General features: G+C 34.9%; 1 protein-coding gene across 2 annotated transcripts in view; it reads left to right on the top strand.

Moving 5' to 3' along the window:
- LOC140847803 (serine/threonine-protein kinase TAO1-like) overlaps positions 1–15190 on the top strand; it is a 199140-nt gene that overhangs the window by 123793 nt on the left and 60157 nt on the right. Inside the window, exons 1-2 of one of the 2 annotated variants that reach the window (XM_073229157.1) lie at positions 5745–7463; positions 12733–12804. In XM_073229157.1, coding sequence (XP_073085258.1) covers positions 7332–7463; positions 12733–12804 — 204 coding nt within the window. In that variant the 5' untranslated portion in view covers positions 5745–7331. Of the gene's footprint in view, positions 1–5744; positions 7464–12732; positions 12805–15190 lie in introns of those variants that run through there. The other variant, XM_073229158.1, reaches the window with a different exon arrangement.

Genomic DNA, 15190 nt, shown 5'->3' with positions numbered 1-15190 from the left:
AACTCCTCCATGGTTAAGTGTACTCCCTTCATTTTGTGGTGCGGCAGAGCATCATGGGCAATATCTGAGATGAATTTATGGGCAGCTAGGGAGATGAGCTGAATTCCATGTGTTTTCAAGACCTCAAAGCCAGTATGGTTCAGGCAGTATCCAGTCATTACATCTGGGAATAGAGATGTGGAAGCCTCCAGCTGCAATCAGGAAGTCCACTAGAGGTGTGCTGAACACCGTCAGCCTCACTGCTCCATGGGCAGTGTTGAGCATCGGGTAAACGCCGTTAGACATGGCCCCCTCTGAGGATGCCGCACCTCCCAGTGACCGCTTCCCTGCTCAGCTCAGTCAGCTCTCCAGCCTGCGATGCCGAGCGTGCCATGGACCCTGCTGCGCCTCCAGCCCCAACACCCGTACTGTCACTCTGCCTTGTTCTTTTTGGCAGCAGTGCACTGAGGGCTGTGCTGCAGGGGCTGAGGCAGTGGAGGCCGGTGCCTCCTTGAGGTCTGAGCCTGAGCCGCTACAGTTTGTCATCTGGGTGGGAGAGGCAGCTCTCTATGTGTTCTTGAGTGAGTTTTGGTATTTTATGAGTACCACTACCAAGTAATTTGTCTATTTCAGCTATTTTGTCAAATTTATGAGTTCAGAGCTGTTTATTGTATTTCCTTATCCTTTTAATGTCTTTAGGAATAAAGTGATCTGCCCTCTTTTGGGTAATTTGCTCTTGTTTTCTTTGGTTAGCTTGGCAGAGTTATTTCAGTTTTATTCACTTTTTTTTCCCTGCAAAGAACTAGCTTTTGATTTTACTGATTTTGTTGTCTAGTTTCATTGATTTCCATTCTGTTCTTTAGTATTTCCTTCTATATTTAGCTTTGGTTTTATTTGCTTTTCTCTTTCTAGATTTCTAAGATGGGAGCTTAGATTTTCCTTTGGAGTTTTCTTTCTACTATGATTTAGTGCCTTAATTTCTGTGTAAGAATCCTGTAAATTTCATGTTATATTTCTGTTTTCACACAATTCATGTTATTTTCTCTTTGCCCTTGAAATGTCTTTATTGACCCATGGGTTACCTCGAGGTGTATTTAATTTCCACACTTGAGGTCCTGTTCTTTTAACTGTTTTGTTACTGATTTTAAGTTTATTACCCTCTTATCAGAAAACGTTTTGTATGAATTGAAATTTCTTCACTTGTTAAGATTAGTTTTATGACCCAGTATGTGATCTCACAGTGTATGTCATAATGCACACTTGAGAAGACTGTACATTCTGTGGCCAGGCCACATACTGGAATGTCATTAGGACCTGTTGGTTGGTAGTGTTGGTCTATGGTGGTGGTGTTCCATTTACAGACTTTTCTCTTTTCAGTTGTGTCAATTTTTGCTTCGTGTAATTTGAAGCTCTTTTGTCAGGTGAGTATACATTTAGAATTTGATGAATGGAATCGTAACATTATGTAATGTCCCTTTTTGCTCCTTGTAATTTTCCTAGCTCTGAAGCTCTGAATATTTTGTGTGGTAGTAATATATAGCCTTTAGCTTCCTTTTGTTTAATATTTTACATTTCCCTTAATGGAGGTCAGATTCTCTTAGCTTACCATCATCTAAGTCTCTCTCTCTCTCTCTCTCTCTCTCTCTCTCTCTCTCTCTCTCTCTCCCTCTCTTTTATTTTTTTTTTCATTCCACAAAACTTTTGCTTAGTTAAAGGATTCTCTTCTGGGTTGGCAGTTCTTTTCTTTCCTCACTTTAAAGATACTATTGAACATTCTGTGGCCTCCATTGTACTTTATGAGAATTCTCTGATCATTCAAATTTTAGTTTATCTTTGCTTTTTAGCATTACGACATGTTCAGGCTTATCAGGCCTAACTGTTTGTTACTGATTTTGAGTTTATGCCTTATCGGGCCTAACCTCTTTGAATTTGCTCTGTTTGGGGCTTGCTGAGCATCTTGAATCTCTAAATTTATGTTTTTGTCAAAGCTGAGATCTTTTCTGCTCTTAGTAAGAATTGTTTTATCTAAAAAGTAAGATTTTCTTCTCTTTTATACAACACCTATAATGTGAAATTTAGACAATTTGATACTGTCCCACAAGTTTCTAAGGATCTATTCATTTGTTCCAATGTTTTTTCCTGTCTTTTCTTCAGTGTAGATAATTTCTGCTGCTCTGTTATCTTCAAGTTTACACACCCTTCTATCATCTCTGTTCAGTGGTTGAGCCCATGCAATGTCTTTTGTAATTTTTGTAATTATATTTTTCAGTTCTAAATTTCTCAACATGGATCTTTTTTTATAGTTTTTATTTTTCTGCCAGAAGTTTAGTCTTTCCAATTTTTAAGAGTGTTAGGCACTACCACATTTAATATGGTTATAATAGCTGATTTAAAGTCTTTATGTGATAATTACAACATGAGGCATCTCAAAATAGGCATCTGTCCTTTCTTTTCCTTGAGAATTTGTCACAGTCTCCAATGGCATGTGTATGTGTGTGTTGTTTGTTTTAGCATGTGTAATAAATTTGGGATTTTATTCTGGCCATTTTCAATATGATCATGTCATTTCTGAGTCATGTTTGTATAGGTGCATTCAGACCATTTACATTTAGGGTGATTATGGATAGGTATGTACTTATTGCTATTGCAGGCTTTAGATTCGTGGCGACCAAATGTTCACGGGTAACATCCTTACTATCTAAGAGTCTAATTTACCTCACTTAGTATGCTATTACACACACAAGCTAAAGGTTCTTTTTTTCTCTCTCCTTTTCTTCCTCCTCCATTCTTTATATATTGGGTGTTGCATTCTGTACTCTTTCTCTGTGCATTTTTATTACCTCTGGTGACAGCTATTTAACCTTAGGAACACTTCCATCTATAGGAGTCCCTCCAGAAAACACTGTAGAGATGGTTTGTGGGAGGTAAATTCTCTCAGCTTTTGCTTATCTGGAAATTGTTTAAGCCCTCCTTCAAATTTAAATGATAACTTTGCCAGGTAGAGTATTCTTGGTTCGAGGCCCTTCTGCTTCATTCAATTAAGTATATCATGCCACTCCCTTCTGGCCTGTAATGTTTCTGCTGGGAAGGCTAATGATAGCCTGATGGGCTTTCCTTTGTGTGTGATCTGTTTACTCTCTCTGGCTGCTTTTAATAGTCTGTCCTTTTCCTTGATCATTGCCATTGTAATTAGTATATGTTTTGGTGTGGTCTTCCTTGGGTCCCTTGTGATCTGTGCACCTCCACGGCCTGAGGTACTATCTCCTTCCCCAGGTAGGGGAAGTTTTCAGCAATTACCTCCTCAAAGACACTTTGCCTTTTACACTCTCTTCTTCTTCTGGTATCCCTCTAATACGAATGTTGTTCCATTTGGATTGGTCACACAGTTCTCTCAATACTCTTTCATTCCTAGAGATCCTTCTTTCCTGTTCCTCTTTCAGGATTAGTTGTGTTAATTATATTTTCATACTATATGTGATTTTGGGGGGAGGCCTCTGTCTCACCTCTCACGCTGCCATCTGCAAACCAATCCTGTCAGTACTGTGGCTTCTTTACACTGATGTCATACTCACTGAGTGCAGGGGTCAACTCCTCCATGGTTAAGTGTACTCCCTTCATTTTGTGGTGCGGCAGAGCATCATGGGCAATATCTGAGATGAATTTATGGGCAGCTAGGGAGATGAGCTGAATTCCATGTGTTTTCAAGACCTCAAAGCCAGTATGGTTCAGGCAGTATCCAGTCATTACATCTGGGAATAGAGATGTGGAAGCCTCCAGCTGCAATCAGGAAGTCCACTAGAGGTGTGCTGAACACCGTCAGCCTCACTGCTCCATGGGCAGTGTTGAGCATCGGGTAAACGCCGTTAGACATGGCCCCCTCTGAGGATGCCGCACCTCCCAGTGACCGCTTCCCTGCTCAGCTCAGTCAGCTCTCCAGCCTGCGATGCCGAGCGTGCCATGGACCCTGCTGCGCCTCCAGCCCCAACACCCGTACTGTCACTCTGCCTTGTTCTTTTTGGCAGCAGTGCACTGAGGGCTGTGCTGCAGGGGCTGAGGCAGTGGAGGCCGGTGCCTCCTTGAGGTCTGAGCCTGAGCCGCTACAGTTTGTCATCTGGGTGGGAGAGGCAGCTCTCTATGTGTTCTTGAGTGAGTTTTGGTATTTTATGAGTACCACTACCAAGTAATTTGTCTATTTCAGCTATTTTGTCAAATTTATGAGTTCAGAGCTGTTTATTGTATTTCCTTATCCTTTTAATGTCTTTAGGAATAAAGTGATCTGCCCTCTTTTGGGTAATTTGCTCTTGTTTTCTTTGGTTAGCTTGGCAGAGTTATTTCAGTTTTATTCACTTTTTTTTCCCTGCAAAGAACTAGCTTTTGATTTTACTGATTTTGTTGTCTAGTTTCATTGATTTCCATTCTGTTCTTTAGTATTTCCTTCTATATTTAGCTTTGGTTTTATTTGCTTTTCTCTTTCTAGATTTCTAAGATGGGAGCTTAGATTTTCCTTTGGAGTTTTCTTTCTACTATGATTTAGTGCCTTAATTTCTGTGTAAGAATCCTGTAAATTTCATGTTATATTTCTGTTTTCACACAATTCATGTTATTTTCTCTTTGCCCTTGAAATGTCTTTATTGACCCATGGGTTACCTCGAGGTGTATTTAATTTCCACACTTGAGGTCCTGTTCTTTTAACTGTTTTGTTACTGATTTTAAGTTTACTACCCTCTTATCAGAAACATTTTGTGTGTTTTGTATTTTTTTCCCTTGTTAAGATTAGTTTTATGACCCGGTATATGATCTCACAGTGTATGTCATAATGCACACTTGAGAAGAATGTACATTCTGTGGCCAGTCTGCATACTAGAATGTCACTATAACCTGTGGTAGTGTTGGTCTGTGGTGATGGTGTTCCAGTTACAGACTTTTCTGTTTTCAGTTGTATCAATTTTTGCCTCGTGTAATTTGAAGCTCTTTTGTCACATGAGTATACATTTATAATTTGATGAAGGAATTCCTAACATTATGTAATGTCTCTCTTTACTCCTTGTAATTTTCCTATCTCTGAAGCTCTGTATATTTTGTCTGGTATTAATATAGCCTTTAGCTTTCTTTTGTTTAATATTTTACATTTCCTTTAATGTAGGTCAGATTCTCTTAACTTTCCATCATCTAAGTCTCTCTCTGTTTCTTTCTCTCTATTATTTTTGTATTCATTCCACAAATCTTTTGCTTAGATAAAGAAGTCTCTTCTGGATTGACATTTCTTTTCTTTCCTCACTTTAAAGATAGTATTGAACATTCTGTAGCCTCCATTTTATTTTATAAGAATTCTGTGATCATTGAAATTTTAGCTTATCTTTGCTTTTTAGCGTTATGACATATTTAGTACTTATCAGACATAACTGTTATTGATTTTTAGTTTTGACCTTATTAGGCCTAAACTCTTTGAATTTGCTCCTTTTGGGGCTTGCTGAGCATGTTCAATCTCTAAATTTATGTTTTTGTCAAATCTGGAATCTTTTCTGCTTTTAGTAAGAATTCTTTTTCTAAAAAAATAAAATTTTCTTTTCCTTTATATAACACCTGAATGTGAAATTTATACAATTTGATACTGTCCCACAAGTTTTTAAGGATGTATTCATTTTTTGTAATGTTTTTTTCTCTCTTTTCAAAATTTTTACAAAATTTTATTTAAAGTCCTGCTTGTAATAAAGGTACTATAATTTGATAATTCAAAGTTCTTAAATAAGGTCTTAGGTACATAGAAGGCTTTTTGTTTTTCGCAGGTGTGTAAGTTGAATAGATACACTTTATATAGGATTTAGTTCAATCTCCTCATTTTAGGAGTGATAAGTTATATGACTTTTCTGTTTTCACATATTGTTGGAACAATTATAATTGAAGCATTGTTCCAGGGAACTAACTTCCAGAGCAGTGTGATTGGTAAAAGTGAAAAATATGGTGCTGCCTTGAAAATGTTAGAAAAGGAATACAAACTAGTAATTTGAGTTTTTAGTGCAATGTAGTATTAATTTAGGGAAGTGCAAAAGATATGTAAGTGTGTTTTATGTAGTTAGATATTTAGTAACAAGCATTATAATTGGTTCAGTTGACTTCACTAAAAGGGAGACAGGCTTAAAAAATTCTCTGTCATTTAAAAAATTTTTGAAATTAATAACATTAAAAACATTCAAAAATTTAAAAAATATGCTTTGGGCTTGGAAAAAACTGGCTAGAGCTTTATTTTCTCTTATGAGTTTAATGAAATCAATTTTTGGAGTTTTTAGTTTTAATTGGTAAATTTAAGGAGGACATGTTAACTAACAGTTAATGTACTGGTTACTGTTCCTGAGTACTAGTCTGCACTTAACATTTATTAACTCATTTAACCCTCACAGCTACTCTAGGAGGTAGGTTATTTCTTTCATTTTATAGACTAGGAAAATGAAGTTACCCAAGTTCATAGTTTGGTAAATAATTGTTATCAAGATTCCTATCTAGGCGGTGTCATTCTAGAACCAGGTTCTGAAGCCTCTCATTTATAGAAGCCATTTTTGAAATTTGGTAATCTGATATAAAGGAACTGATACCAGAACCACCAGGGAATTCTGTAGTGTATCTACTTACATAATGAAGCGGATTTGATAAGGCCATATTTTAATATGAATCAGGTTATGGAGGAAACAGTTATCTATGTTAAATTCATTATTTTCTCCCATTGCATTTTTATTAGGAATGTCTGTGTTAGAGTTGATTAAACACTGCCATGTGGTATCTGAAAGGAAAAGAAATCTTACTGAATTAAATCTATTATCTATTTTCTTGCATTTGAAGGTCATTAATAGATGGGAATCTTTCTGTTGTTAGAAATATATAATGGGTACATTTTGAGTTGTTGGGCATGTTTTTAATGGTCTTCCTACTGTATTATCTCTTTTGCTGATGAGCTTATTGCATCAGAGTTAGATAAATCTTTAAGTACTGATACAGAAAGCCTTCCAGTACATAAAGATTTATCTAATCTTTAGAAGTGTATGTATAGTATGTACTTACATACTTTGTATAGTGGGAATTTTTTTTAAAAGCAGCACAGGTGATTGTGATGATGAGCTGGGTTTAAGACCCCTGCACTAGTAGGCAACACTTTTTCAGTGAAATTCCACATCTAAGATAATTTTATATATGTAGTCAGAAAATGATACACTAATTATTCTTAGCCACTTTTGCTTTTCCTTTTTTCTTTTCTCATTTCTCTACAATTGTTTATGCCAATGTGGCTTCATTCATACCGATTTCCCAAGGGTTGGGAGAGCAGCATAAAATTAGAATCAGCCAGCTGATTGCCCAGCAGGATGTCGTCAACTATCCAAGCACAGAGCCTGAAGGACCCTGAGATTGCAGAACTCTTCTCCAAAGAAGATCCAGAGAAGCGCTTCACAAATCTCATAAAAGTTGGCCAGGGAGGCTTTGGAGCAGTGTTCTTTGTAAGTGTTAAGTGCTTAATGTCAGTGACCAGCATTTATTTAATATATCCAGTCCTGGCAGAGTAAAAATCAGTAATACAAAAAGACATAGGCAGTAGTCTATTTTATAGTCACTTGCATTAGGTGTATATAAAAAGAGATCATTTTATTTATTGGGCTTCTTAGATTATTGAAAAAATGGGAAAGATATTCGGCTTTAATTTCCATGTTGTTTACACTACTTTAGCAGTTTTATGACTAACATTGTTATTGAATCAAATATTGCAAAACACTGACGTAAAGTCCCATACACACATTTCATTATTAGTCGTTCATTATTTCTTCCTATTAAGAATGCTTTTTTCTCAGCAACAAGTTTTGTATGGATGTTTAATATTTTGGTAGTATTACAGATTTAGTTTTTTCATTTTAATGGGTACCTTAAGAATAAAAGAGAAAATGTGTTCCAAATTCTTAACAGTTTGAACTTTTCACTTATTTCCCATTTGTAAATTAGAGGTAAAAATAAGGTAGTAGAAACTCCCTCTGCAATTTTCTGCTGTTAACATGTAGATAAACATCCTTGCAGAATCTTTTTGTGTACACATGCTTTATGTGTGTGTGTGATGTAGGTTATGTTTGTTTGATTTCTGGATTGGACACAGAATAAGGGAAGAGGCACTCAGAAAACAGGTATTTCATAAACAACCTTTTTTCTGTGTTACAGTTTTGTCTGAATGTAAGCTTCTCCCATTGTTCTCCTTAATACTCTGGAGAGAAATATAGAATAAAAAAGGAAAAAAATATATAACCTCTTAGAAATGGGCCCAATAAGAGAACCCTGTTGAAAAAAATCCCTGTCATGTAGCCATTCAATGTGTGTCAGTAGTATTTTTTAGTTGACTTATTTTATTAAGTATAATTTATATACAGTAAATACAGATATATTAAATGTATAGTTTGATGAAATTAGACAAGTTATATGCCATACAACCAACAATTCAAGATACAGAATGGTGATAATTGTGGGGAATAGAAAGAAGTAGAAAGAGGATAGAATGATAACTTGTTTTACCTCTTTTGATAATAAATATTTAGTATATTTGAAAGTTAAAATTGTCATTATGTATGGGGGAAGTCACTAATAGGCAAGCAGGAACAATGAATCCAACTGTATTTGGGCTATAACCACATTGGAGTAAAAACCAAAACTAATACGAGTAACTTTCGTACACAGTATTTTAAGTGTATACCCTCTGTCTGGTTGGGAAGAAGAAACTGCAAACAGATCTTGAACTCTTCTCCATAAACTTGTTTAATATTGGTATGGGTGTGACAATTCTGAAACTGTGTTAAAAGATTGAGCAGTGAATAATTTTGATGTCATTTTGGACTCAGATCCTAACTGAACAGAATGATAGAAATAGGAAATTAGCAAATGTAAGGAAGAACCACGTGGGACTAGATAGGAATTGGATAGGAATTTGTGGCATTAACATGAACTAATTACATAACATATGTATTTCCTAACTCTCTCTTCTGTAAGATTCTAGTTGCGTTGATATCTTAGTAGCAAGCAGCACACTTAGCACTCAGATCTTGGATTCCTCACTACATGGATCAAGAGCTCTTGCAGTAATGGTTCATTCTACTGTGGGGACAAGGATCATAAAAGATAAGCTTTAGAATAACTTGAACCAGAAATTTAAAAAATGCTTTTAAAATGAAAAATAGGACCTTTCAAGAGGATGCTAGAACCAGCTTGAAGATGCTCCCACTGGCCATATCTGGAACAATTTGAGCATCAATATAAACATCTATTGATTATAACCCATTGAATAAAATAGGAATTCCTAATTTCCATGACAGATATAGTATGGATAGATAGTTAGAAAGGGAGGGCTTTTCTTTATAATAGAATGCTGACTGATAAATGTGAAAGGAATGGTAGAGTTGGGAAAAACCAGCATTTTGAAATTATCATTGCAAAGATTGTTTGGGGCTAGAATCTTCAGTGGTTGCTATAACTAGGGGGAAAGTTTGATGAGCAGAATATTTATATAGTTTAAAAGTATCTCTCCACAGATTGCTTGTTAGATACAAAGTAGGAAACAGTGGTTATAACTATATACATTGGAAAGAAACAGTCAAACACCTTGAGTGGGTGATGAAAATTTGTAACCAGTGATGAACAGACATTGTATGCATCCAGATATGATACCCTGAAAAGGACACAATATTACTCATGTAGTATTTCAGCCAGAGATATATAACCAGAATCTAATCTTGAAGAAGCTTCAGACAAACACAAATTTAGTAAGGTAAGTACTGCTGTGTAGTCTCAAAAAAATGCCAGTGTCATAAAAGACAAGGAAGAGTTGAGGAAATTGTTCCAGATTAGAGGAGATGAAGAAGACATGATAAGTAAGCACAACTCGTAATCTTGAAGGGACAGAGAAACATGACTGTGGACATTAAATACTTTTCTGTTGGTTTTTTTGTGTGTGTGTGATAGGCAAAAATAATCTCATTTTAATCTGATTTAATTTTAATGTAATCATCATTACTAATGAGTTTGGATTTTAATAAATTACAGTCACTTTAAATTACTATTTTAAAGTAATACTAGAGCTGCAGATTTTGCAATAATAATAGAGTTTACCCTATAATCTTCTCCCAGATCCTTTAAAGTTTACAAGTCTCATAACCACAGAACCTTTATCAAAACTAAGAAATCAACATTGATACACTGATAACTATTAACTAAACAACACACTTTATTCAGATTTTCCCAGTCTTTGTGCTCTTTTCTGTTCTGGAATCTACTCCAGGTGACTACACTGCATTTAGTATACCCTCTTTTGAACTTTATCTTGTGCTAGTTAGAAATGAAGCTCTTTAGCAGAACAATGAAATAGGACCCTTACCTCATACCATATATGAACATTAAAATTATAAAATTCTTAGGGTAAAACTGCATGACCTTGGTTTTGTCAAAGGATTCTTGGAAATGACAACAAAAGCATGAACAAAGGAAAAGCAGATATTGGATTTGATCAAAATGTAAAACTTCTATGCTTCAAAACTGAAAAGACAACAATAGAATAGGAGAAATTATTTGTAAATCATATGTCTGCTAAGGGACTTGTGTCAAGAATATATAAAGAACTCTTACAACTCAATAAAAAAAGGCAACCCAACTTTTAAATGGGCATGTATTTAATCTGAATTGACATTTCTCCAAAGATGTACAAATGGCCAAAAAGCACATAAAAAGATGCTCAACATTCACTGGTCTCAAATCTTGAAAACATTATACTAAGTGAAAGAAACCAGACACAAAAGACCATATATTATATGGTTCCAAAGTGTACAGAATGGGCACATCTCCAGAGACACAGAAAGTAGATCAGTTGTTCCTTAGGGCTGAAGGGGTGAGGAATAGGGACAGTAGAGTGATAGCTAAAGGGTGCGGGGTTTCTTTTTTCTTTTTCTTAATGGGGAAAAAATTTGAGGTAAGGTACATATAATCTAAAATTTACCATTTTAACCATTTTTAAATGAAACAATTTGGAGTTTCTCTTTAAGGTGATGAAAGTTCTAGAATTGTAGTTATCAGTAAATTGCATATATCTATCATATCGATCAGTATTGCCATGCATCTTTCAGTGTACTAAAAGCTATAGAATTACACACATTCAAATGGGTGAAATGTGTGCTATGTAAATTATATCTCATTAAAACTGTTAGAAAAGAATATAGCTGGTTAGACCTATTGACTGAAATCAAGGGGCTCACAAATTGATGAGTAGAGAACATTTTGGAAAAATAAATTCATATTCAAGATCTTATGCAGATAGATCCACTTCACCCATTATGTTAAGTGGTGCACGTTTGCCTTCACCAGTCTGCTAGTAATTGAAATTGGAAGGTCATTAGTTGTTCCAAGGACCCACTTAAAAGAATATATATATATATATTTTAAGGAACTCTATTTAGGTACAATTTACACACCTGCTTGTCTAATTTTTTAACAGCTTTTTTGAGATTTAAGTTACATACTCTCAGTTCACCAATTTTAAGTGTGCATTTCATAGATTTTTAGTAAGTTAGATTTTTGTAGCCATCACCATAATCTAATTTTAAAACATTTTATCTTTGGGAATTCATTAAAGACTGAATTGAAGATGAATTCTTCCACATATGACTAGAAATGATTAACCCTTATTACTGAACTCATTTGAAATGTTTTGCAGCTATCCTCTTGTGCCTTCTTTATATATCATCTTTTTTTTACACATAATGAGAATTTGGCTCTTACTTTCTAAAGAGTTAACTTTTATGTTTCTGTTATGCTTTTATTTTTTTATCAAAATTCCACAGCAGTGGTAAATAGTAATGGTGATAGCATTTTAGCTGTCTTGTCTTAATTCTAGTTAATAGTTTTTTACAATAGACATGATTTATCATGTTGAGGAATTACCTTTCCCATGTGGGTTTTCTAAGAGTTTGGTCTTCCCTGCGTTTAGAGTTGGGCTCTTTCTGCATTTTCAGCATTTATTTATATGTATAAGTATATATTTTTCCCCTTTGATTTGTAAAAAAATATGGCAAATTATGAAATGTTTTCCTGTATCAAAATTTTGCATTTCTGTGGTAATATATTTTATCTAAATGAAATATTCTTTTAATGCCCGGTAATATTTGGTTTTAAAATTTCATTTAGAGTTCCCTTGTCTACATTTATAAGTCAGATTGGTAGCTAACTTTCTATTTTGTGCTGCTTGTGAGGGTTTAGTTGTTGGGTTAGACTGCCTCCATACAGTTAATGGGGTAGCTTTCCTTTTCTTCCCCTTTTATCCTGGGAAGTTCCCCTAGTGAAACTGCTCCACTCACAACAATTTTAAAGACAATTAGTATTCTTTTCAATCTTCCACCACTGCTTTACTCAAATTTTCTTTTCTAGATCAATTTTAGTAGTTCTTTCCTAGAGAATTGTCCATTTCATTGAAATTTTGACATTTACAGGCCTAGCATAGACTTGTACTAGTCATTTTTTTGTTTGTTTATAGTTCTATTCAAATTTCTATATTTTTCCTCTCAACTAGCTGATTCAAAGATAAACATACATTATTTTTATTTCTAAAGTACCAGCTCCTTGATAATTTGATACGCTTTTTGCTATCCATTTACTTATGTTTTTAATGTTCTTTAAAATCAGTTTTGGTATCTTTTTGGACATGGTAGTTTATAAATGTTAATTTTTACAGTGGTCTTCTGTCTTTTTTAGGCACGAGATGTGTACACCTATGACGTGGTGGCTATCAAGAGAATACCTTATAGTGGAAAGAGGGCTATGGAGGTAGGTGAAATATATATGTTTGTATTGGCATGTTAAAGAAAGCCATACCATTTTTAATTGGGGATAGGCGGAAATTTTTTCAAAAAATGTTGAAAAATATACAAATACTAAGGTTTATCTCAGTGAATTTTTTTCCACAGACTCAATATGCCCATTTAACCTGTACCTAGAGCCATAAACAACGTTCCTGACATCCCATAAACCTCCCAACTGCGTCCCTTACTTTTAATTTTTTTAGATATGTGCTGCTGACACGAGTTTAATTTTTTAAATTGTTCAGCAGATTATTCTATAATAGAGGGATTATCATGTCTAAGAAAGTACACTAGAATAAGGTACATTTGGCAGTAAGTATACTGGATATAAATTTTTAATGGTTGAGAAATTATTTAATGGCTGTTTCAAATAATCATCGGCAGCAATATATCTAGTCGGAAAAATAAGGCAGTGGGTAATAATCTGAAACATAAAATTACTGATACTGTGTTGCATGTACTTTAGTTCATCAGTGTTCTGATTAGTTCTTCCTTAATTGCATAAGTTTATAAAATTACTTTCTAAGTGTGTTCTCTTTGTCTTTCTTTTTTTTCTGCAAACATTCACATTGCTGTGCAACCATCACCACCATTCATCTCCAGAATTCTTTCATTTTGCAAAAGTGATATTCTACACCCATCAAACAATAACACCTCATTCCCTCCTCCCCGCAGCCCTTGGAAATCACCTCTCCACTTTCTGTCTATCAATTTGACTACTTTAGGTATCTCATGTAATTGAAATTATGCACTATTTGTCCTTTTGTGACTGGCTTGTTTCACTTAATATAGTGTCCTCAAAGTTCATCTATGTTGTAGTGTGTCAGAATTACCTTTCTTTTTAAAGCTGAATAATATTCCTGCGTGTGTGTGTGTGTAAAAACACCACATTTTGTTCATCTACATCTGTAAATGGACACTTAGTTGCTTCTACCCCTTGGTTATTGTGAATAATGCTGCTATGCACATAGGTATACAAGTATTTTTTTGAGTTCCCGCTTTTAAACTTTAGGGTATACGCCCAGAGGTAGAATTGCTTGATCAATCTTTAATTTTTAAAGGTTTTGGCTTTCTACATTTCTGTAATCTCTGTTTTGTGGTAAATGTTGTTTTTTGTGATAATTATACTTATGGGTATGATAACACTGTTGTGATTGATCACTGTTCCATTATGTCGATACCTAAGAAAAACTCTTAATTTCTAAAACCCCTAAAAAAACCTCCATTTTTTACAAGTTTAATTTAATTTGCCATTCTACAGTATAACTTTAAAACCAGCTTTCATAGCAGACTTGTGTTGGAGTCTGTTTAATTAGTCATGCCAAAAACAAAAAGTTTCACCTAGGGCATCATCTTCTCTCATTTAATATTGTATCCTTCCTGGAAGTTTTTTTTACATTGAAGAATATAGGTTTTAGCTTGGTTTTGTTTTGAGAGTTTGCCTCCCAGAGCACTCAAATTTGAAATGTAAAGCCCAAAAAACACTTTCTGAAGTTAGCATCTTACAGCTTACACATTTTTTTTTTCAGTCCAATTTCTTTTCTGTTTATTTGAATGTGAAGTAAAGGAGGCAAGAAAAGAATCAGCCATTTCATTTCTTGTCTGAGTCATTTAATCTAATTTTGATCACAAACATTTCCTCATGCTTTATCATTTTTTTTTTTTTTTTTGAGAGGGCATCTCTCATATTTATTGATCAAATGGTTGTTAACAACAATAAAATTCAGTATAGGGGGGTCAATGCTCAATGTACAATCATTAATCCATCTCAAGCCTAATTCTCGTCAGTCTCCAATCTTCTGAAGCATAACGAACAAGTTCTTACATGGTGAACGAATTCTTACAGAGTGAATAAATTCTTACATGGTGAACAGTACAAGGGCAGTCATCACAGAAACTTTCGGTTTTGATCATGCAATATGACCTATAAACCATCAGGTCAAATATGAATATTCATTTGATTTTTGTACTTGATTTATATGTTGATCCCACATTTCTCCTATTATTATTATTATTTTTATTTTTAATAAAATGCTGAAGTGGTAGGTAGATGCAAGATAAAGGTAGAAAACATAGTTTAGTGCTGTAAGAAGGCAAATGTAGATGATCAGATGATCAGGTGTGTGCCTATGGACTAAGTATTAATCCAGGCTAGACAAGGGCAGCAAGACATCCACGGATGCAGAAGATTTCTCTCAAAGCAGGGGGGGTGAGGTTCTGAGCCTCACCTCTGTTGATCCCCAAATTCTCACCTGATGGCCCCCCTGCGACTGTGCCTGTCTTAGGTTGTTCCTCCCTTGAGGAATCTTACCCGTCTCTGGCTAACCAGTCATCTTCCGGGGCCATACAGG

Source organism: Manis javanica, chromosome 2, assembly GCF_040802235.1.
Source record: "Manis javanica isolate MJ-LG chromosome 2, MJ_LKY, whole genome shotgun sequence".
Lineage (NCBI taxonomy): Eukaryota > Metazoa > Chordata > Mammalia > Pholidota > Manidae > Manis > Manis javanica.
This window is presented reverse-complemented; position numbering and strand designations above follow the sequence as displayed.